Source organism: Falco peregrinus, chromosome 3 (assembly GCF_023634155.1).
Source record: "Falco peregrinus isolate bFalPer1 chromosome 3, bFalPer1.pri, whole genome shotgun sequence".
Classification (NCBI taxonomy): Eukaryota; Metazoa; Chordata; class Aves; order Falconiformes; family Falconidae; genus Falco; species Falco peregrinus.
In genome coordinates this window covers 113,525,259-113,548,854 of record NC_073723.1, presented here as the reverse complement: position 1 = coordinate 113,548,854, position 23,596 = coordinate 113,525,259, and the positions used below count along the sequence as shown (strand labels likewise).

Genomic DNA, 23,596 nt, shown 5'->3' with positions numbered 1-23,596 from the left:
CTTTTAAAATTCTTTCAGTCAGTCGTCTTCACCCTTGCTCAAACAATATCAACTGGAAGAGATCTGTCTGAAATTTCCTAAAATTAAAACTACTGGTGGTGTAAAGACTCATTCTGGCCTTGTCTTACATTCTGATGCTGCTTCCAGCGTGTGCATATATCATCTGTGTGAAAGCTGCAGCCTCCAGGAAAAGCGTGCATGATGCTGAGGGCTTTGGTTCTCCGTGGTCACAGCAACTGCGAAAGCTATTGCAAGCACCACGTCCTTTATCTTCAGGACTGCATGCGTCTTGGCCTTTGGAGACTTCATCTTCCCTGCTCTGTCATGCCTGCCTTCCTCATCCCGATGGCATTCCCTTTCCTTAACCTGCTTTTCGTCTGTTAAACTCCCACCCCTGCTTCCTGGATTTGCAGATGGTGGTTTTCAAACTGACTTGATGCAATCATCAGTTTCACGAGGCTGAAACAGCAGGCTGAATGTGGAGTGAACTAGGGCATAAGGCTGACAATAGCAGAATTGTTCAGGATAAGAGTAGAGGAGATGTAGGAGGACATGGAAATTTATGCAATGTCTGGGTGAGCATCTCATTTTTGTAAGTGTGAAGCCCTTGTTTATAACTTGCAAGGTCTGATTTGACTTGGTTCTTTCATAAGGATGCTTATTTTAAAGGATTTATTTTAGAAATAGAATTTAAAACTATAAAAATCATTAATACTGAGCTACTTAATTGTCTAATTCCATGTAAGATTTTTTTGTGCGCTTATTCCAAGGATATGGTTTACAGACGTATCTGAGAAGCTAAGTAAGATTAAAATAAATTACCTTTGGATATTTGTTCTTAAATCATTCATGCACATTTTTCTTGTTTTCTGTCTTTGAAGGAGGCATCTTTCAGGCCTCCAGATTTTCAGGCTACAAAAGCTGCCTTATTAAATTCTGGGGCTTTTGAAGGCCTTCCTCATCTAAATTAAGACCAAAAAGCTTTCAGGCACCTTCTGCAGTATGAGCACCACCTATCACCTTTTCCACTGGTCAGGTATCTTTAGATTTCCATTTTTCAGATAAGGAGGGTCAAGAAGTAACATAATAATGTTTCTGCGAACTTGTGTTCTCCTCTCCCTGTCATGGACTGACAGGTGATTCACATACACTCCTGTGAGAATTCAGAGGAGTAGTTCTTTGTTTGTGTGGTCTGGGTGGCTCGTCAGCAGAACCAGTGTTGTAATAAAGATTTACTTCATCATTTTAGATTAAAGGAGCCTGGAAGAGAATGTTTTTCTGAGTGTAAAGGGTTGGTGTCTATTCAGACTTTAGCCCAAAATGTCACTAATCTCATGAGGAACGGAATCTGCTCCTCATCTGAGCTCCGTGGGGCTCATTTCAGTGTTCAGTTAGGAATAAGATGGTTTATTTTTGGCAAGTGTGTAATTTATTTTTTCAGGCATTTTTTATGAAGATGGTTTATGATGCAACTAGTAATCCTCAGGGTCTGAAATGAGTTATTGTTATGTTATAGATACTAATATTAAAAGATTTGTTTCGGAACTGCCATCTAAAAAATTACAAAACTTGTCTTGTTGCTGCTTAAATGCTTTCCTCTTATGCTGGTATTTCCTTCCTTTCCTTCTTCCTCTTTCTTCCCTCTTCCTATTTTCCTTTTTCCCATCTTTCTGCCTTCCCTCTGTCTGTGTGTCTCTCTCCCAGATTTGAAAGATTTTCAGAACAATAAACATAGATACTTGCTAGCCTCCGAGAATCAACGTCCTGGCAATTTTTCCACAGCCTCCATGGGGTCCCTCACTGCATCTCCATCCTCCTGCTCTCTCAGTAGTCAGGTGGGCTTAACATCTGTGTCCAGTATACAGGAAAGAATCATGTCAACACCTGGAGGAGAAGAGGCAATTGAGCGTTTGAAGGTAGGTCTTGCTGTAGATTAAGGGGGCCATTTTTTTGGTCTTTTCCAAGGCTAAATAGCAGTGAACCCAGGAGAACTTTACTTCACAGAGAGAAACAGTAGCACACTGCATATATAAGAAGTTGTTGAAAATCTCCTCGGCACCTTGAAAAGGGCACTTAACTGTGTTGTGGGCTAGAAACTGTGTTCATGCACAGCCTTTCCTGTTAGGATTATTTAGGTTTAATTGTAGCCTGGAGCTACAAGGAAATTATAAATGAAAATCGTGATTGTTGTTTACAGGTTCTCTGATGCAGTGGTAATTGCAGAAAATTTGGTCATAAGTATAGACTTCAGGAGGCCTGGTCAGCACTAGTGTGGACAAAATCTGACTGGCAAATGCATTCAGCTTTCAGAAAACCACATTATCCCAAAGTTGAAAAAAGGAGGAAGAATAATCCTGCCACTGTTGTATTTGCCCAGCCCCCACAGATTAAAATGTGAAGCACACAGAATAGCATGCTTTATCCAGACAATAGCGGCCTTATCCCAATACTGCATAGGATTGAACTGCATCAAAAGTGCATTACAGTGAAGTATTTCTTGATTTTTATGAAAGCCCCCCTCCCAATTTCCATGGGTGGATGAGTGGGGAGAGCTGGCAGTGTCGAATCTCTGCTTCATTCTCATGTCTTATCCATGAGACACACTGCTACAGGGATTGGAATGGGCTGGAACACACACTGCAAATCCCTTTCCTATTGGAAACCCTCTGTTGCCATGGAAGTAAGTGTGGCCTCTGCAGTTCCTTGGCATCTAGTTACTGAATGATGTCTGTAAATCAGATTTTAAAAAAATAGCAAAAGAAAAAAATTTAGGTGTTCAAATTAAAGTCTGACTGTGGTTAGATAAAAAGTAATCTTTTCTCAGCTTGCCATCAAGGCTGTTTACCCTTGGAGAAATTAAGGAGGACAACTTAGTTTTGAAGAGCTAAGAGTACGTTTTATATCCAAACTTAATTTGAGGCCTAGAACTGAGCACAGACTTTCATTGTTTTGTGTATTATGTAAAGAACTTTGAGGAGAATTGTAAAACAGCTTCTGGGATTTTCACACAGGAATCTGAGAAGATCATTGCAGAGCTGAATGAAACATGGGAGGAGAAGCTGAGGAAAACTGAGGCCATTAGGATGGAAAGGTCGGATGGTGTCCAGAAAATGGAGAAGTGTGGAAAACTGAGAACGTTACTCTGTTCTGAATCGATGGAACAGCAGAATAGTGCTCAGTGACAATTCTGTTTACCTATGCATTATATAAACAGTAGGGGCAATGCTGAGAGGAAGCTGTATTCTTTCCTGTATTTCCTACAGTTAAAGTGTACTGTTGTAATTCTGGTAAAATCTTAACCTGCTGCATTGGCTTCTGCTGCAGAGCAGCATGGAGTCCTCGTCTCTTTCTTCCCCTTTCCACCATTCTCTTATATTCCAAAAATTTTGGCCCTAAAGTTGAGCAGAAAAGATTTGAGTTTTTAGTGTTGGAGTATCTAAAATTACAAAGCAGCTTTACCTTTCAGCTTTGGTTGAATTGTGTTCTAGAGCGAGATGCTTAATAATTGTCAGAAAGTGAGTGCAGCCAAACAGAGCATTACTTACTAGAATATTAAAAGCTTGCAGAATACGTAAGTGGAACATACTTGCCTAGAAACAGTGTGACTGAGTCTGTAAAACCAGTGAGAGGTGTATGAAGAAAGTGGATCGAGATAGATTATTCACTGACAGAGCTAAGGGACTTTAAGGCTGTCGGGTGATTTGAAACAATAGGAAGTTCTCGCAATACATAGGTAAGCTGTGAAAGTCTTCACTACGTTATGTTGATGATGATAGGAGTTGAATTAAAAAGAAAAACAGAGGAGAAAACATCAAAACCCCAACATTTTGGATAGCTGTTTAAAAGAAATGGAATCGTTAATTATGGGAATTCTTTAGGAAGAAACTGGGGGACTGTGAAAATACTTTGGGGAAAATAGCATAGTGTTTGCCACGTTCTTACTCTTCTGTGTTGGTGCCACTGTTGTGTTTTGTCAAAGCCAAGAAACTGTATTACATGAAGAGTTTGACCCAATAGAATCCTTTTTATGTCTTAAGAAGGAGAAAGTACTTTTTATATTGGATCAGGAAGAGCCAGTTAAGTCTTTGTAAATTAGTGGATAGTAGTAGCTCCTCTTAACTAAATGAAATTTTTAAATTTAGAACAGACTTTAACCTTCCTTAAAGAAGCAACGAATGTAATGTCTTAAAATGTACTTACCTTGTGATAGGTTATTGCACTAAAATGCTGTTAAATCTCTGTAAAAATTCTTGCTGTTGCGCAGGTCTGTAAGTTCTAGGACTAAAGTTTAGAAACTTGCCCTGTTGTGTTATGAGGTGGTGAAAGTCCTGGCTGTATGGTCAGTTGATAGGCTTCTTGAAAGTCTAATGTATTATATTACATGGCTTTCATTAGACTAAGGTCTATTTTTTTTTTCTAAGATTTTCTCTAATTTTGTCTGAGAAGCTCAAAATATAATGCATACCTTTTCTCTCTCAGGGAGGCATTGTTGGCAGAAATGGGAGTTGCCATTCGGGAAGATGGAGGAACACTGGGAGTCTTCTCACCTAAAAAGGTAAGGAAAAAAAAAAAGAGTAACAGTTGCGTAATGTCTTCAAAAGGCTGGTGGACCTGGGAGGAAAGGGTGATGAGGAGCTACCATTCATACAAGGGCTTGTGTTCATGTAAGATACGTAACAACATAAGTGAGGTTTGGACCCCTAGTAGTAAGTTCTTCTTACAGTGTCTTTTTGGAAATGGCTTTATTGTTAGAATCTATCAAAATACATTACATCTAAGGATTATTGCCCATTTTTTTTGTAGCTCCTTGCATATTGTTGTTTCGTTAGCAGCTCAGAAATGCTGCCTCATAAATTGTTGTTGCTGTTTTCAGCAGTATCTGTGTGTGACCTTCAGGTACTCTACCTACTCCTCATTAAGATTCTCACAGAAGTTTGACGTCTTGTTTAGATGCTTTTCCCTGAATTTTTTTGTTAATCCTTTTTGCTGTTGGAAAAAGGGGTTGTTATCTAATGAACCACTGAACACGGGATGCAGGGGAATATTTCTTTCAGGATATATCAATACTTCTATTTTCTGAAAGTTGAAAGAAGCAGGACTATGCAGGAAAAGGTCATAAATCAGTGCTGTAAATATAAAATGATAAATTGGTAAAGAAGCTATCTATGCAGTTAAAGCAGAATTATTGAAGAAGTACAAGGAGAACAATGTACTTGTATCTCAAAAATCTTTGAACAAGGAGCACAGGGTAATATTTTAGCCTGAAACTTCTATGTGCAAGCATGTAACAAACCTGATTTAAGGTTAAATGGGGACCTATCTAGAGGCATTGTACAGAAACATGGGACAGCAGAACTGATTAAAATATTTAATCCTTTGCTTAAAGTAGTGTTAAACTGTTATGTTTGCAGTAGGTAGAAGTCTGGTTTGGTTTTGTTATCAACTCCAGAAGTGCCTAAGGTTTGTAAAGACGGCAATTTGTTGAGTGTTCTTTACATGTCCTTTTGTTATGGATCCTAATCTCCTTTTAGATTTTCCCTCAGAGGCCCTCAGCTCTTTTTGATGACTCTTTTGGTGCATTTTCAGCTGATCAGGTTCGTGTATAAATGCCATCTGGATTAAGTAGTTGTGTTGGTAATAGATAGTATTTATTTTTACCCATATAGGATTTATTAGGAGAAGTAAAACTCTTGACCTAGTCCTTTCTGCTTCTGTTTCTTACTATCCTTGCACTTGAGTTTCATTAGTTCTCCTTCTAGTAACTGTGGCTGCTGTTGTGAAAACCTGAGACGTAGATAGCAAATTTGAAATCTTTTTTATAAAGACTTTACACTTCTGAAGTACCAATATATAATCTAACTGTATGCTACTAGGACAGCATTGTGTTTTTACCCACTGAGCTGTAAATTGAACTCTGTAAGGTATATTTTGCCTACTTTACAAATTAAAAGGTACGACATTGTGCAGTTGTTGCTGTATCTACCAGTTTTGCTTTTGGCAGGAAACTTCTTAAATGGTTTGTGGAAATGTAATTGCTGGTGCTGTCATCAAAGATGGGAGCAGGGCAAGTCCTTCAGCTCGTGCTTGAGAAATGCGGACAGGAGAAAGTTGAAGATATAACTCTTTGTGTATGAATAATAGAATGAGTGAACAGTCGGTTTTGCTAGCATTATTTTTCAAGTTGTTGAGCTTTATTTCTTACAAAAATCTCTGCCTGTGAAAGACCCATTCAGACTTTAATTTAGTGTGATAAACGAATTTGGATGCTGAAACGTTTGTATAGGGTACAGCAGTATTTTCAGAGTGTCCAAGTGGTGCAAGTCATAGTGGTGTTACAGTAGTTGACTATAGGATTTAGTTTCTTACCAGTTTTCTCTTGATTTAAAAGCTTTATACAGCTCCCAGTGTTGATTTGAATGCAGTGAATAGTGATGATGGCATGGGACACCCTTAGCTGCAGTTTTAGGTGGCCCCTATCTTTTCAGGGGTGAAAAAGGTGTCTTGTTCTTTCCCCTTTTCTGTCTTCGTAGTTACATCTTTGTTGGGCAATTGACAATTAGACTTCTTCATTCAAAGACAGATTTCATTTTTAACATCCAGTAGTTTTTGTGCTTCTGTAAACTGAGTGCTGTTAACATCTCTCTGAAGTAAACCTTTTGGAGCTATAATAAATGGATGGAAGCAATGTTCCCAAGGAATCTTAGTCAAATTTATTTCCTTTTGTTGAATTTATTCTGTTTGAGGTTAACAAAGGGACAAGTTGCTTACTAAGTTTTACATCTCTTTTATCATCTTTCTTCTTTAATTCTGTTTAACCTTTTTTGCCTTTTCTTTTGTATTTGTGCTTACTGTGATCTCACTGGCTAGGTTTTCACACCAAGGCCTTGTGACTTGTTTGCTGATTCCAGTGGGGTTTTTTCACCAAAGAAGGTTGGTTTAGTAATTGTAGTGGATTTGAATTTAGAAGAACTTTAGATGGAGAGCTTTTTAGCTGTTTGTATTGAAGAATGCTAGTAGTTTTAGATTTTCTTTGGATGTTAATGGACTTTGCCAAATGAGCATCACACCTGTTTTGCCCAAGAAAAGTCAAAGTCGATTCCCCATCAGTTTAAAAATTTTACTGTTTCTTTCTGCTGTTGGACTTCCCTTAACAAATTTACAGAGACTTTACAAGGAATTGTGGTGTTTGGTTTTTTTTCCAGCTGAAGCCTTTATTCCCTCAATTGATATTTCAGATAACTAAGCAATCTGGGCTCTATTTCTGCTGTTCCTTTTTTATGCTCTTCAGTACCGCAAGAGGTTATATTTGAAAAAATGCATTATGGCATAACCTCAAGATACGTAGCAAGGCTGCTGGATTAATGTGCATCTTCCACAGCTGTGGGAAGAAGCCTGAAAATAGGTCTTCCGTTCTTAATTAACTTTCCTTTTTGTTCTTTTAGACTCCTCATCTTGTAAACCTTAATGAAGATCCTCTCATGTCTGAATGTCTGCTTTACTACATCAAAGATGGTATTACTAGGTGAGGATTGGTGTTAATACACTCTGAGGTCTGCTTCTTTGCTTGCTTAAAACCCCATGCTGGAGACACCGTGAGATTAAGTAACTGTGCATTGAACTATTCAGCTTGCAGGTACAAACAAAGCATGAGATTGTCGTAGGTGGAAAAAAGTACATAAACGCTTTTTCTTTTAAGTTGATTTTTTGCTTTCAGAGTAATGGGTGCAGTCACTTAGCTTTATAACAAGTTCGTTAGTACACTTGGGCAATAAAAGAAAGCATGATATCTTTTCTAAGATACCGCAAACCAAAAATAATAAAACTTCCTGAAAATACCTTTGAGATTCTGGTGGGTGGAGGATTGAAAACTTGATAAAAGCAACTAGAATATGGATGAGCATTCACTTAATTTTTAAAATAAACTCTTATCTTTGCCTCTGCACAGTTAACATACTCTGTATTCACATGTATGAGACTAAATTTAATAGCCAGATTTGGAATTTAAAATGGATTTTATTCCAAAACTTGTTTCAAGACTTCTGGAAGAATAGAGGTGATTTTTGTTATCTTTGGAGCACTAAGCCATGTTTGGTTGCTTAGTTTGTATATTCTTTGGGAACAGATGGGGAAGAGTACACAGACAGGTGCTGCTGTATGGTACTACTCTAATATGCATTGGACCCACTGAAAAGAATATCAAACTTGTAGAGAATTCAGTGCAGAACAATCAATAGAATAGCTTAGGGCTTAAGAAACCATTTTAAATTTTGAGCCTAGCTAGTGGACAGCAGAAATGTATAGAGTAATAAGTAGAGCAAGAAGTTCATAAACATTAGGATTGAAAACTAAGTTGTCCGTATCTAGAGTTCCTCAAATATTTGAGTTTGGAATGGACATAAATCTTCAAGCTCCAGGGATACTCCTAGCCTCTCACTGTCTGGAAGCTGGATGAAACTGCTTGTGGCATCATGTTAGTCAGCAAGAGTCTCCCGAGCCATTTTTACTGCTTTGTTAAAGTGCAGATGGTGATTATCGGAAGGCACGATCACTGTATGCCAGCTGAAATGCACCACTGGAAGTTCCTGTTAGTTTTGTGGTTTTTTTTTTCCTTCTGTGTGCCTTTGCTAAAGGGAGAAGGGGGTACACAAGAGACAAGGAAACACATTAAATCCGAAGGTGTTTTAACATTTCAGTTCTCTCTTTAAATTATATGTTTTAAGAGAGAGGAAACATCTCTTTTCTTTTGTCAAGCAGTTATCCTCCAATTTATGGTGCATCTGGTAAGTTTTCTGCAATGCAAAGTGCTATTTCTACCCTTTGAACTTGAAGGATGGTTTTAATAGTGTAGACCATTTTCCAGGGTATTTCTGAGGGTTGTAGGAAGTGTCTGATTTGCTCTTGAAATATCTTCTCTTGGACCCAGGGTTGGCCAGGCTGACGCTGAGCGAAGGCAAGACATTGTACTGAGTGGGGCTCATATCAAAGAAGAACACTGTATCTTTCGAAGTGAGAGGAACAACAATGGTGAAGGTAAAAACCTACTTCTAGCAAAGTATTGTTGAATCTTTCCCCTCTTACTTAATAGTTGGCTTGGTATTTGTAAGTTTCTCTTACCTCAAGGAAACAATCATCTTTGACTCGCTGGGTTTTTTGAGTCTTAGGCGAAGAAAATTAGATTTAAGTGATTTAGATTTAGATTTAGCTTCAATTGCTGCAGTCAGTATAAGAGTTAAGTTCTGATCTTCGTTAACTACAAACATGAAAATTCAAACAGAAAAAACATTAATAATTTCCAGCTGCAATATCTGGAGTTGTCAGTAGTATTGATTCTTCTTGTGGGGCGTTATTTCTGTTTTAGCCATGGCATCAAGGAGCGGTTCATTTGTATCTTGTTTTGGTGTTAGTAGGAAGATAGGCAGAAAATGAGAGGCCTGTAGGGTCTGCACACTTCTGTTTCTATACTGTGCTCTCTAAAGTCTCATTCATCCATGTTGTTTGTTTTCTTCATAGTTATTGTTACTTTGGAGCCTTGTGAACGATCAGAGACTTATGTTAATGGCAAGAGGGTTGTGCAGCCTGTGCAGTTGCGCTCAGGTAAGAATTGTTAGGATTTTTTGGTAGACTCTGTACCTAAGAATTGTCCATATGTGATATTTGCATCATATGTAGAGAATGCTGGGTGCTGTTCAAGGACAGCAGTGTTACTTTTTTGGAGCATAGCTTTTAAACAGAAGTTGGTACCATTTTTGTATTGACAGCAGTTAATTTTCTTTCATTCTTTCCTGCACTAGCTGTATGTGTACTTAAATATGCACCGCCACACAGCATCCTGCTTGTCCTTCTGCTTACCCTGATATTATTCAAATACATTCTTGCCCAAGCCTATTGCCCTTGGCAGTCTCAGTGAGACAGAGCAGACAGACTGCCAGTTGCTGATGGAAAATTCCTGGTTTCCTGGCAAAGCTTAGATATGACCCTCTGCGGGAATACAACAGATTCTCTTTGCTCTCATTAGATTTCCCACTCAGTCCCCTACATTCCTTTAAAAAGACATGTGGGGGAAGATTTAGAGGAGGGAGAGACTTCCCTAAATTACGGGGTTTAACCTATCTCTTTCAAGATATCATGCTTTTTGTGGCCCTCCCCCACTTTTCTACTGGTAACAAACCAAACAAAAAAACCCCACCTCCTGAGTCATTTGTGTCAAGTTATAAGTGAGCATTTTCATGGAAGCAAGTGTACTGACTTCAGCACAAGTCTGGACAATGAAGGAGGAACAGGCTTTGCTGTTCTGTGCCTGCATATGGCTCATATTAAATAGCATGACTTTTATCATTTAGTAATTACTTTGTCTTGAAGTAGATGTTGGGTTTTTTTATTTTTCCCCCTGCATCTACATGATTGAGTTACTAGAAGAATATAGACATAGTCTCTGACATCTTTAAGAGTCTATATTTTAGTAATATATTTATAAGGACAGTTTTGGTTACTTTGGTCTATTTTTACTGGAATGTCTTTTTAAAATGTTAACTACATTAATATATTCTCTGGAAGAGCAGAGGCATTTTACTGTCTTCCATCACGCACATGTTTCAGGCCTTGTGGACATTTGATATCTCTAGGATTTATCTAAAAGACTTAATATGAGATTTCCTCAGCTCTTTTTACATGAGTGTAAAAGAAGGTGTAAAATCCCACTGATTAGGACTCCAATAAAACCAATACATGTAAACCATATCTTAAAGAAAAGTAAGCACCATGCATTCCAGTGTTTGAAGTTAGGCTTTTCCAAGCTGAAAATTTTGCTGAAGTGGCTTTTGCTCATGTTCTGTCACTGGAGGAGAGGAATGGGATTTAGTGATGTTTTATTCACTGCCACTGTTGGTCAGTCTCCAAGTTTGTCCTTTTATTTTTTATAAACTCTGCTGGGACGATGATGTCCTTTGTGAGCACTGCTTCTTATCAGCAGCGTCTTGTCCTTTACAAACCAGGCATTCTTTTGTTTTTTTCTTGACACCTAGTAACTTCAATGTACACAGAAATCCTTACAGGGCAATCTTTTCTTATGCTGTCACCCAAGAGGATAGATAGGACGAATAATTTAGTGATGTTTTTCAATGGCTTTGGAATACTTACCTGAAAGACTTACCTTCTGTTCCTATGTTTTAGGAAATCGTATCATCATGGGTAAAAATCACGTCTTCAGATTCAACCATCCAGAGCAAGCACGAGCAGAAAGAGAGAAAACACCATCAGCTGAGACTCCCTCTGAGCCAGTTGACTGGACATTTGCTCAGAGGGAGCTTCTGGAGAAGCAGGGCATTGACATGAAGCAGGAGATGGAGAAAAGGTAACAAAATAACTCGATTTCAATCTGAAACAAGGAGGCGGCAAATGTTGGTTATTTGGCTGGTGTCCGTGCAAACCTAAACTTAGGTTCTGCCACATAGCATCTCTGCTACCTGTTCTGACAGTTCAGAAAGCTTCCTCGTTATTTTATTTCAGTGTTTCAGTTCTCTAGCTCCTTTAAAAATCACAGGTAAGAACCTGCCACTAACCCTGTGCACATTTGGGTGAAGGACTAAACTGAAACTTAAAGGAAGTTTCAGTTCTGTAGTACTATAACAGACAAATAACGGTTCCTTTTAAGTGGAATGACTTTTATCCTTGTAGCTGTAGTTCAGTGGGCTGTGTGTGTAGAGTAATGCCATTGTGACAATAACGACCTCTTTTGACTACTTTTTTTTTTTCTTTTGTTCATCTTCAGATTACAAGAAATGGAGATTTTATATAAGAAAGAGAAGGAGGAAGCTGATCTCTTGTTGGAGCAGCAAAGGCTGGTACGTGTCCTTACTTCAGATTAACTATACCTTCAGCAAACAGTAATTCCTGTCCTTGCTTATCTGAAAGTTTAGGAAACCTGCTTGGGTTGTCTGCACAATGCAGTTCTCCCTTTGCTTTCAAATACTTTGTCTCTACAGTAAATTATTGTCAGTGTAAGTGAGCTCCTTCGTGTTAATTCAGAGATTGTAATTGACAATGAAGTAGCTTTTATCAGTTTTTGTTGGGACAGGTTCGTTTTCTGGCAACTTAACCTGAAAGAAGGGCATTTCTATGCTCTGGTTTTTTTGAAGTTCCTTTTCAGTAGTCTAAACAGCTACTTCTTGGGATGTTTGCCTTTATTTTTGTCTTGGATCACCAGAACATACTAATTTTGTGCTGCCAAAGAGGTTCCTAGAACATTGATACACTAGGTTTATTTTTTTGAATGATGTCTAAAAATGTTGCTGCATTGTGCATGTTTTAACCCTTCTCCCTTCCCCTGCATGGAGTTCCTTGTAAGGGTCTTAATGGTACACATGCTGATAGTGGGGTTCTGACTAGGAAGCAGTGTGCAGAGGGAATGTTAATTCATTCAGAGCAATGAGAATTCCACCATACCACCTATTTCTTAAATAGGAAGTCTGATAAATTAAGTTTGATATAGGAAGACTTCAGTCTTCTCACAACAACTATCTTCTGAAGTGCATTACAAATAGAAATGTATGCAGTCTTCAAGCACCCTGTGAATTTTAAACACAAGACCAAGCCCAGGAATGAAAATCTAGATTTCCTTAAGAAACCGGAGTCTCCTGATTCTGCTTTAACTACATGTTGGTTTTTTTCATCAGAACATAAACATAGTTGTACCTGAATTCTAATAAAAATTTCAGAATTGTGATTCATTTGTTTGTAATATGAGTTTGAGATCACTGAAAACTGTGGGTTAAATGCATGCTGGGTTTTAAACTGTAAAGCCCTTCCCCTTTTCCCAAAACCAGAATGGAGCAAAGTACTGTGACTTCTATAGGTAGAAGCTACATAGTTTTAAAATTTTATTTATATTACACACTGAGACTTCTGCACCTCTGATTATTTCATTGCAAGGGACTAATTTCTTGGATGGAGAGTAGTTTTGGCTACGTGTCAAAGGGAGATGCAAGTAATGGGAATTCCGTCCCTTAAATTTTAGCTGATAGGCATAAGCCAAGCTATTGTATGAATTAAAGACGTGAGAATTGGCTGTCTGGGGAGCTGCTTCAAATAAATAAGGCTGCACTTACGAAAGAGTTGCGAAGGGAATTTGTTTCCCCATATACCTAAGAATAAGGGAAGGTTCTTTAGATAGTAGGTTGTTTAATACTGTAATAAGGTTGCTGATTTCTTTAAGCTTGTTTTGGCTTGGTTTTGCTGATTTCAGTTAGTGGACAAAAGTGGAAGACTATCCTATATGCATTACCAGTGTTATTCCTGAAGGACACCTTTCCTAGTTGTAAGGGATCATAGCACACGAGATCATTGGTCAGTTAAGCAGTATCCTGCTTATTGCAATGATTAATAAAAATATTTCAGATGACAGCAAAACTTCTTGATGCACTTTGTCGTTTCTATGTCACTGTACACAGTCTGGAATGGACAGAATTAATGCATTCATAGAACAATAGTTGAATAATGACTGGGAAGTCTGGGGATGCATTTCAGCTTGTATACCTTAAAAATTTTTGTGTTGCTGTGATATCCAGCTCCAATATCAGGTTTTCTAACTTACTGCTGTTTCAGACTGATATTGAAATATAAATATTATTCTTGTTCTAAATTGGAGTATAATCTTGGCTATAAGAAGCTGGCTAATCCAGTTAACCTTGTGGTTTTGGTTTTGTGCTGAGATTCCCACCAATTTGAGTGTTTATTTGTCAGATGTGCTATACAAAAAAGATAAATAACAGCTCTTGTCCCCCCAAATTTCCAGCTAATATATATTTGCCTTGCTAGTATTACTAGGGAGTAGAAATAATAATTTTCCATTTTACAGATTGAATGTGAAAATGTGTTTAATAGAGCTAAAATTATCTTCCTGATTTTCTTGGTCATAATGCGTTTGCAGTGACCACTTGCTATTAGAATGTGGGTATATACCTATATAATTGGTCTGGTTAACCTCTGAGTGCACATAGAGCAACGACCACATAGTGTCTCTTAATCAGCTTTTTATCCACAAAACCTGCTTTACCCATAAGTAGTAATATGGTAATTTTGTAACCTATAAGAATAATCCTGTGGAATTTGTGGCAATGTTTGAGTAGGTCGTGTTTTGCCTTTCTGGATGTAACCTTGAATGTGTAGATTGTACAGTGTCTTCCTCCTGGGCATCTTCTGTTTCCACTGCAATATGCAGTTTGCTAGACGCTGCTTCCTTAGGCCACAAATTTTGTCAGCTGTAAACTCAGAGAGTTTATATTCTGTTTCTAAACAATGTTTTGCTTATATTTTTGACCTAAACTAGGAAAAGTTGATTCGCTAGTGCTATTTTTAAATATTAGAAATACATAAGGTCACAAGAAGCTCAGATAATATGACTCTTAGGCTATGGAGCTTGTTGACCATAGGGCAGAACAGTATTTCTTTTACTCCCTTTTATCATTCCCAAAACAAATTATATTGTATTCCCTGTTCTTTGTGGTCTTCTACCCGAAGTCTTAAGTCTAGGAGCCTGTGGTTCTAAGTCAATGACCTGGGTTTCCTTTGGTTTTAGAGTAACTGGCTGTTACGGTTCCTGATTTCTCATGTATTATAGTTCTTTATGTGAAAAATAAGGGTGTTAGGTAGGGGTTCATTAGAGACAGACTGCTGTGTTTTATTGAAGATGTTTGGATGACAGTAATACATAGGACTTTTTATTTGTTAAAGAGACATCTTAACTTAATAATCCTTTAAAGAAAAGTAGTCTGACTTTAGTTCCTGGTTGCAGTAAGCAATAATGGTTGTTCTTAACTTCTGGTGGCAGTATACCTGAACAAACATTCCTAGCATATGGAAACCTGAAGCACTGCTCATTAAAAATCATTTAGCAAAAGGTGGAAAACTTGTAATGAAGAAGCAAAACACGCATAACTCTTAGCAAGTGTGTGGAAGCTCCAGGCTCTAGGGTTTGAGAAGAGGACAAATCAAGGATATCAAATAGAGAATTCATACTAAAACAATTAAAAAAAAAAGTCATTACTGCAGCATTCTTCTGAAACTCATTCTTCGGACAGACAAGACTATTAATGCCTCTTTTTCTTTAAACTAAGCAACAAGGTGACAAATGGGGGGGAAAAAACCCCAAAAACAAACCACAGCCCACCTCTGAAACTCTGATTCTGGATATCCTTTTAGCTTGTAGCAAGTCTTGGAGTATGAACCACTGTCTTCACCTGTCGTAGTGGCACTTACAGTCCTTTTAACATTGAACCTTTCGGCTGCTTCTGTTTCATTTTTTTCTTATCGTCTAACACTTCTCTGGCTGCTATTGTAGTGAAGTGGATTCTAAACTTGAGCATTCCTGCAACCACGTGCAACGTTACTAACCAGTGTTAACCCGACTTACTCTGGCTGCTCATGAGATCTTCTATGATGGCTGTTGTGTTCACCTACGTGGGGAGGATTTGCTGAAAGAAGCAACAGCAGTCACCAAGGCAAATGTGTGTGGCGGGGATTTGCATGTCTTTGTAGCATGTGTGAAGTGCAGGTTACATTTGGTTTTTCATTTTTTAAATCAGGAACTTGCTTTTAGTTGATCTTTTTAAAGATTTTTTGGAAGGGATTGGGAGGGAAGAGTTTAGATTATCTGCTGTTTTGAGATAATAAGGCTTATAAATATAATGTTAATCTTAATTTAGTGAAGAGCTCCAATTTTGACAGTCCATGCCTCTTGAAGATACATTTTAATGTCCTAACACTCAGTCTTCAGGGACTTCCTTATCACTTGTTCTATTTTGATTTTTTTTTTATTTAGTTTTCTTTGCCTGCTACTTCTTGTTTAGCTTTTCCGTTTTCTTACAATTTTAATTTTGGTTATTTTGGGGCCACTTCTTGATTTTTGTTTTTCCAAAGGATGCAGACTCTGATAGTGGGGATGATTCGGACAAGAGATCGTGTGAGGAGAGTTGGAGACTGATCACCTCCTTGAGAGAGAAGCTGCCCCCCAGCAAGCTCCAAACCATTGTAAAAAAGTGTGGCCTCCCCAGCAGTGGGAAGAAACGAGAGCCTATTAAAATGTACCAGATACCCCAACGTCGACGCCTTAGCAAAGACTCCAAATGGGTTACCATCTCAGACTTAAAGATTCAGGCTGTGAAAGAGATATGCTATGAGGTAGCACTCAATGACTTCAGGCACACTAGGCAGGAGATTGAGGCTCTGGCCATTGTTAAAATGAAAGAGCTTTGTGCCATGTATGGGAAAAAGGATCCAAATGAGCGTGAATCTTGGCGAGCTGTTGCTCGTGATGTCTGGGATACAGTAGGAGTTGGAGATGAGAAAATTGAAGATATTATGGCCAATGGTAAAGGAGTAACTGATGTGGATGACCTTAAGGTGCATATAGATAAATTGGAAGATATCTTGCAAGAAGTGAAGAAACAGAACAACATGAAGGACGAGGAGATAAAAGTTCTTAGAAATAAGATGCTGAAAATGGAGAAGGTTTTACCTCTGATAGGGTCTCCAGAGAAAGCTCAGTCGACCTTAGCCAATGCTAAGCCTCCAAACTCTGCCAGTGTAGTGGATGTGGATAAAAAGCCCACAGATGACTTAAAAAGAAGTGAGAACGATGATCTTGCTAAAGAAGAGCGTGTTTCTCAGTTAATGGCAGGTGATCCAGCTTTCAGACGTGGGCGATTACGTTGGATGAGGCAAGAACAGATTAGATTTAAAAATCTGCAGCAGCAGGAAATAGCAAAACAACTTCGTCGACAAAATATGCCTCACAGGTTTATTCCGCCTGAAAATCGCAAGCCCCGCTTTCCTTTCAAAAGCAATCCCAAACATAGGAACTCGTGGAGTCCGGGCACCCATATCATTATCACAGAAGATGAAGTTATTGAGGTTAGAATTCCAAAAGAAGATGATAAGAACAAAGATGAAAACAAAGAAAAAGAAAGTAGAGCTGCTTCTAAAGACCCTCAGCAGCTCTGGAATCTTTATGGCCCCCAGAGGAATCAAGATAATATCAAAATTAACAGGCAGCAGTTAAACACACAGTCACAGCCTAGCAGTCAGCAGCAGCCATCGCCTCAGTTGCGCTGGAGAAGCAATTCTCTCAATAATGGCTCTCAGAAAAGCTTACGGCGTCAGACATCAGGCTCATCTGAATCATTGCACTCGTACAGCGGGCAGCAGAATCCGGACCTGCAGACTTTCCAGCAAAAACGCCACATCCACCAGCACCGGCAACCTTACTGCAATCAGAACAATGGAGGCAGTGCAGAAGGCAATACAGCTAACTCCCACCCAAAACAGACGGACCGGCTTAACCACTATAACCAGTTTGTGACGCCCCCACGGATGAGGCGCCAATTCTCAGCACCTAACCTCAAAGCGGGCAGAGAAACTACAGTATGAGTAGTTGGCCAAGAGTAGTCTGGGGGAGGAGGGAAGCAGGGGCAATTCTGGCTTATCACTGAGAAACAGCCAGGATTGGCTTTGCTTATGTCTTGGGTTTTGTTTGGCCAGGTAGAACTTGAATAATTGAACATACAGACACAAGGTACTGGCCCTTCAGCCCGTTCAGTTTGCATGTGACTTGTTGCGGTTTTAACAACATTGATTGGAAGAACATTCTGTAAAATTGTAAGAACTTTTTTCATAGACTAGAAGACTTGGAGGGAGGGATGTGGAGGGGCGAACTTCCCTGCTAGCTCATTTACCAGGTTTTTTTTGTGTGTCTTGAATATTTTTCTAATGCTGAAAATATTGTCTGGAACTTACAAAATGCTACCTGCCTCCCATGATCTATGTAGACAATCAAAAGAGGAATTTAGTTATAGCATTGAATGTTTCTTGTGAGCTTTTTCTTAGCAATAAGGAAACTGACCATCTGTTTTAAAATTGATCTGGCTCTTCAGAACAGTTATTTTCCACTCAGCTAAAATTCTTAATAGTTACAATAATCTTTAAACCAAAAGTTGTGGGCTGACAAGATATGTGGCTTTTTTTTTATAGAGAAATTAAGAAGAGCATTGGGTCATAACAGACCTACTCTCCAAGTAGTTGTCTTTTCTCCTTCAGCCTAAGTTCATAGTTACTGGTATGAAATTGCTGTGACAGTTAAACCTGCCTGAATGGAATTTTATTTCAGAATATATATATGTTGCTGAAACAGTATGTTGGAAATAAGTTTTTCTAATTCCCATTGTCTCTCTCAACATAATAGTTTTTAATTATTATACAGAGATTGTGTAAAAAGGAACTAGGATTTTTTGACACTGGTGCAGGAAGAAGCCTCAAAAAGCAATTTTTTTTTATTAAGTTTTCAGCTTTCTTGGGCATGAGTCTGGGAGATGTTATTGAAATAGTTATTCTTATGAAGACTTACAGATAACCGTTGTGAATTGGCTGAATTCACAAAGATAGGGGAATTTAACTGTTTCATCTTAATGTGATACCTCATGTTAGTGCCTCTGATCTTGGATTAAGCCCCTGTTTCAAGACTTCTTTAATAAAGAAGGTCATTTTGAGCAGAAGATAGGATTCATTTTCCTTTTCCCCACATTCAAAATGAGACTTCAAAATTTTAGTATCTGTTTTGATCTGAAGAGGTGTATACTTGCAGGTGATGTGCCATAAAACAAATGCTTGCAATCCCTACTTCAGACTGTTTCAGACAAATTACAGAAGAACTACTGATTAAGGAATAGGCTTCATAACCTTGGGGTTTTATCTCAGTTGGAGAGTCCCATTTATAATTATATACTTTCTGAGTTTGTTAAAGTGCAAGACAAAATTGCACGCACTTCTGAAAATCTGTGGACTTAAGTATGTGCTGATCTAAAGCTTTGAGGACTTAATATTGCTTTTAAATTTAAAACTTGAATATGATTTTTAGAAACAAAATTGGCCACTGTACCACACTTGGTAAGATAGGTCCACTTTGCAGTGTGCCTGTACAGTGAAATGATTTGTGCTGTTTTGCACAAGTATCCTTCATTTACTTGAGGTTGCTTATTTTTTGATAAAATGTAAGACCTACTGGTAATTTGTATTTCTGTGTGTGTCAGCCTAGCTGTAGGTGAGTAGGAAGTGCCTCAAGCTTACTTTCCATCTTGTTTTTCCTGTCCTACTGCCCCCCCCCCACCTTCCCCCCCCAGCTGTGTGTGATGTAGGTGCTGGTTGCAACACACATTATGTGGCAGCCATGCAGCATTTCAATATTGATTAATCAAGTGTCAACCCTTAAGTCTCTACACATGTTACTGATAGCATAATGGCCCTCTGATGTAGGAGATAAAACGTCAGTCCTCTAACTGTCCAAAAAGAATGAGCTGGTTCCATCACTTGGGACTTTTATTTTGTATTTTGGCAGGTTTAATTTTGTGTCCAAATATAGCTTTGTAACGTGCATTTGTGTCATGCTTTGGCCTACTTGAATGAAGGAAATAAAGCATCATGTCCAAAAATGTCTTTATTCTTAAAGAAAAGAAGCCTTGGTAGATGAGCAATACTTTCTTTGAGCTTGAGTCAGAATTGCAAAATTAGTTTTGGGCTGAAAATAATATTTTGCTGTTGCCTTTATTTTAGAATCCTGTTTTAGTACTGCATTACACTTTGTTTTTATGCATGTCGAGTAATGAGTTCTTTCATATCATCGGAAAGGCTTGGTCTCTCTTAAAAATGTATGCTCGTGAAAATCCTCTCAATTCTGTGGGAATCAGTGAGCCGAGCAGAGTTAGTCTGCATGGCATAGGTCATGAGAGAAGACCAAACCAGTTTTATCTTGTGTCCTATTTTTGTTGAGGATTTTGGCTGCCTTTGTAAAATCACCACATGATTGAGCATGGAGTAATTTTAAGTCTGTGCAACTACATGTACTGACATGAGATTAAAGCTCCTGCTGCTTGACATTTTAATACTAGACACTAAAAAGTTTTTGCCAACTTATTTCGGCTTCAGAATCTGAGAAGAAGTATCTGTAAATGCCTGTGGTGGTGGTGATGATGGTGAACAGTAGGTCGCCATCAATCTGTCTTACCCTGCTGTTTTAGTGCAGCACTAGAAAAACAACCCTGCCTATTCTGTTGTTGTATGATTCGACAAAAAACCCAAAAGGATAGTCAGTGTCAAAATGTGAGTCCAACCAGCTCAGAGGAAGCAGCTTTCTTCCTGGCTTTTGGGAGGGTATTACAGAAATGAAACTGGGGGGGGAGGATGAAGCTCCTGTGAAAATAATTGCCCACTTTAAAACTTGAATATTGATTGCAGTGCCTCATCTGATAAGGGGAGCAATGTGAGAAATTTATGATCCTCTTGCACTATTTGGAAGTACACACACCTCTCACTGCAGATTTTGTATTAATGGAGCTAATGAACAGTAGTACAGCTGCTTCCATGGAAGATTGTGTGAAAAGGCTTTCAGGTTAATGGAAACGAGGCATCCATGATGGGAGTGCTGTTCTAGTAAGCTTAATTGCCATTGCTAAGTGCTGATGTGCTGTGTGCTTTGACAGCTGGCTTGTATCCACCTGTGCCTTAGTGATGATTTCTTAAATAACCTTTAGGGTTCACTAGGGACATGTGGATTTGGGGAGGGGGGTGGGGGGAAATGCATGCCACTAACGCTCCTCTGATTGACTTCAACATACTTTCTCAAGCAATTTGAGTTTAGGGGTCTGTCAAATTAGAGGATGCTATTTTTATCAGTACATTCAGCTTAGTTTCAGTATCTCCTTCACTATTTGTCCTTTATCCTTTATATGTTGAAATTTATTCTTTATATGTTGAAATTTTGACTTGGATACTTCCCATTGAACCACTTCAAGAGCTGCCACATGAGAAATCCATGCTGTGTACCCATTTGTACTGTAAAGAAATCAGTGAGCTGCCTTTGATTTAAATGGGATTTTCAGATCTGTCCATTGTTTAAGAAAAAACAAGATTTGGATTGTCTTAAGAGCAAGCATCTGCCTTGTGAAAAGCAGAACTGGTTTGTATTGTAACAAGTGCTCTTTCAATAAACTATGAAATACTCTTGTAAGTGTCAGACTTGTCTCAGTGAAATGGAAATGAAATTTGATTGCAGGCTTGTCCTGATTTTTTTTTTTTTTTTTTTGTTGGGGTTGGTATTGTTCTATCAATGTTCAAAAGGTTTCATTAATAGTTCCTCAGTCTGATTGTTGTAAGTTTGTCCACCCTGATTTTTCTGCTGTTAAGTGAAAAGCAGCCTACACAGATTTGTGTGTCTACTGTCACGTACCTTATTTAAAATTTTTATTTTTATTTTTTAAAAAAAGCTTTTTTGTAGCACAAAGGAATACAAGCCATACTCTTCAGTGCTTTCCCATCGTACCATCTTGTATGCTATTTGTTTAAATTCTGGAAGAAAATACAGTGCTGGCTGTTCTTATTTGTTTGCTCATTGAAGACAAAAGAAACTGACTTTTTTGTATACCTCAAATCCAGGAGAGGATCACACACTGCAGTACCTTTGCAGACAACATGTAGATAGAATCTAACTTGTTATGATACAGTGTTCTGCTTAAGAAGCTGGTCCATCCTGGTGTTGAAAAGCTTAGCCTAGTCTGATCCGAGAGTATGATATGGGGGGGGTGTTGGGTTTTTTTTGGGTGTGTGTGGTGGTGTTTTTTTTGTTAACAAAAACATTGGTTTTTGGGGGGGGGTGGGTGTGGTGGTGTTTTTTTTGTTTATTTGTTGTTTTTTTACGTTTGTTTGTTTGTAGCTTCAGATATTTCCATGCCCCTGGGCAAAATAAACTTTACATATCCTTTTTTCCACATTTGTGGAGCTAATGATATCAATCAGTTTGAAGCTGTACAACAGTATGCATTGTGTTCCAGGGAGGCTGGGACATGGACCTTCAGAGCAGCTTCTAGATGCAGGGTTGGTTGGTGGTGGTTTTTTTTTTTCTTTTCTAGCAGTTGAGGCACCTTTACCTTGGTACTAACGATTATGTGTGTGTTACCACTAATCGGATCTGGAAATGTTTACATGGAGAGCTGACCAGTCCTTGGTAGAGCAGACCAACCCCTTTACAGTGCAGTCAGTGCACTTCTGTGTGAACCAACCTGAAATTCATCCTTCATCTGTTGTTCAGTGCCAATTATTTTAAAATGCTACCATAGTATCAAGTGCCTGGAGGCAATTTAGTCCTGTTTTTCTGCTTAGGGAGATGGTACCTGCTGCTTTTTTGATACGGGAAAACAAACTTCAACTCTTTTTATTTAGTTTTAAAAGTAATGTTTGTTAGTGTGGAGTCAATAAAAAGTGTCTGCTTATATTGAGCATTTATTTATCTATGTATTTAAATGTACAGAAGATACAGTTGGCTCACAAGTCTGAAAATAGAGAAGACAAGAAGCAAGTCTTTGTGTTTGAATGAATTTAATGTGCCTGGGTTTTTCATGCTGGAAGTAGAATTTTGACAGTGGACTGCTCCTGATTTTTGACCATTCCCCCTGCAGCTTCTCAGTTTCTCCAAAAGAATCTGATCAAAGATTCTACTTAAACACTACTTGAAGAGCTTTTCATTTCTACAATCTGGCTGTTCAAATTGACATCCTCAGATTATCGGCTTCAAACTACAGAAAAATAAATTATTTTGCCCTTCTTTGCAAATAAGAGAAGCTTGGTTTTGTCACTTCGCATCTGACCTGTTTTATCTTGCTTTAAAAGATAATAGCATTGTCTAGATGGACATAGAGGAAAAATATCAGAGAGAGTACCTTTATGTTAATGAATTGCTCATAGTATGCTGGGTGTTGAAGAACTGTAGATAAGTCTGAAACTCCTCATGGAGTCTAGAATAGTTTTTTTGGTGAATCATTAAGAATTTCAGAAGGAATATCAAAAGGAAGGATGTATGTATATTTTGTCTGTAGTTCTTTTGCTGTGAGCTAAGATTTACTTACACTGTGAGTATGTAGCTATCTTAAGAGTGAATGGAGCAGACACAGTTGAAGAAAGAGCATTTTAGCCAAATAACATTTCAAGAGGGAATCAGAAAATTAAAACACAGCCCTCATACAAAGACCATATATCTTTAATAGTTCCTTTTTTTTTTTCCCCCTTCCCTAAAGGTCCTGGGTGTTGAAAATCCTGCACTTTCTAAGAGCACAGCTGCTGTTTTTACATGCTACTTCCAGGAAACATTACTTGTAAACTTAAAATAATGTATTTCATGTTTATCTCCTTTCCAGACACTGTTCTGACTGAACTTGTGTTAAATTTGGTGCTATCACATTGTGGCAATGTTAGGTACTATACTTGCTGTACAAAACCAAAGTATTGTGGCTGTTTAGATGGGATGCTTAAAAGAAAGCATAAAGGTTTCCTTCTAGAGCTGTTAGATTTCAGAATGCATTACTGCAAACAGTGCATTGGAGAACAATTTTAGGATTTGAAACTGTGGAAGAGAGAAGGTTGGAGTACAAGATAAGTGGCTTCAAGAATTCTCCTTAAGAACTCTGTAACAGTGAATTGTTGTTGCAACTGTTGTATAAAAATCTTGAGAAGCCAGTTTTAATTTGTGTAATATATACCAAAGGATTATCTTAAAAGAAAAAAT

The 23,596-nt window shown here is 38.3% G+C and overlaps 1 protein-coding gene across 21 annotated transcripts in view; it reads left to right on the top strand.

Annotated features, from left to right (window-relative positions):
• The window catches only part of KIF1B (kinesin family member 1B), a 96,864-nt gene that overhangs the window by 36,431 nt on the left and 36,837 nt on the right, over positions 1-23,596 (top strand). For 11 of the 21 annotated variants that reach the window (XM_055798868.1, XM_055798864.1, XM_055798857.1 and 8 more), the window contains 8 exons: positions 1,783-1,916; positions 3,012-3,091; positions 4,480-4,555; positions 7,443-7,522; positions 8,924-9,030; positions 9,511-9,594; positions 11,170-11,350; positions 11,768-11,840. In XM_055798868.1, coding sequence (XP_055654843.1) covers positions 1,783-1,916; positions 3,012-3,091; positions 4,480-4,555; positions 7,443-7,522; positions 8,924-9,030; positions 9,511-9,594; positions 11,170-11,350; positions 11,768-11,840 — 815 coding nt within the window. Of the gene's footprint in view, positions 1-1,704; positions 1,917-3,011; positions 3,092-4,479; positions 4,556-7,442; positions 7,523-8,923; positions 9,031-9,510; positions 9,595-11,169; positions 11,351-11,767; positions 11,841-15,912; positions 21,056-23,596 lie in introns of those variants that run through there. The other 10 variants (XM_055798852.1, XM_055798861.1, XM_055798854.1 and 7 more) reach the window with 2 other exon arrangements.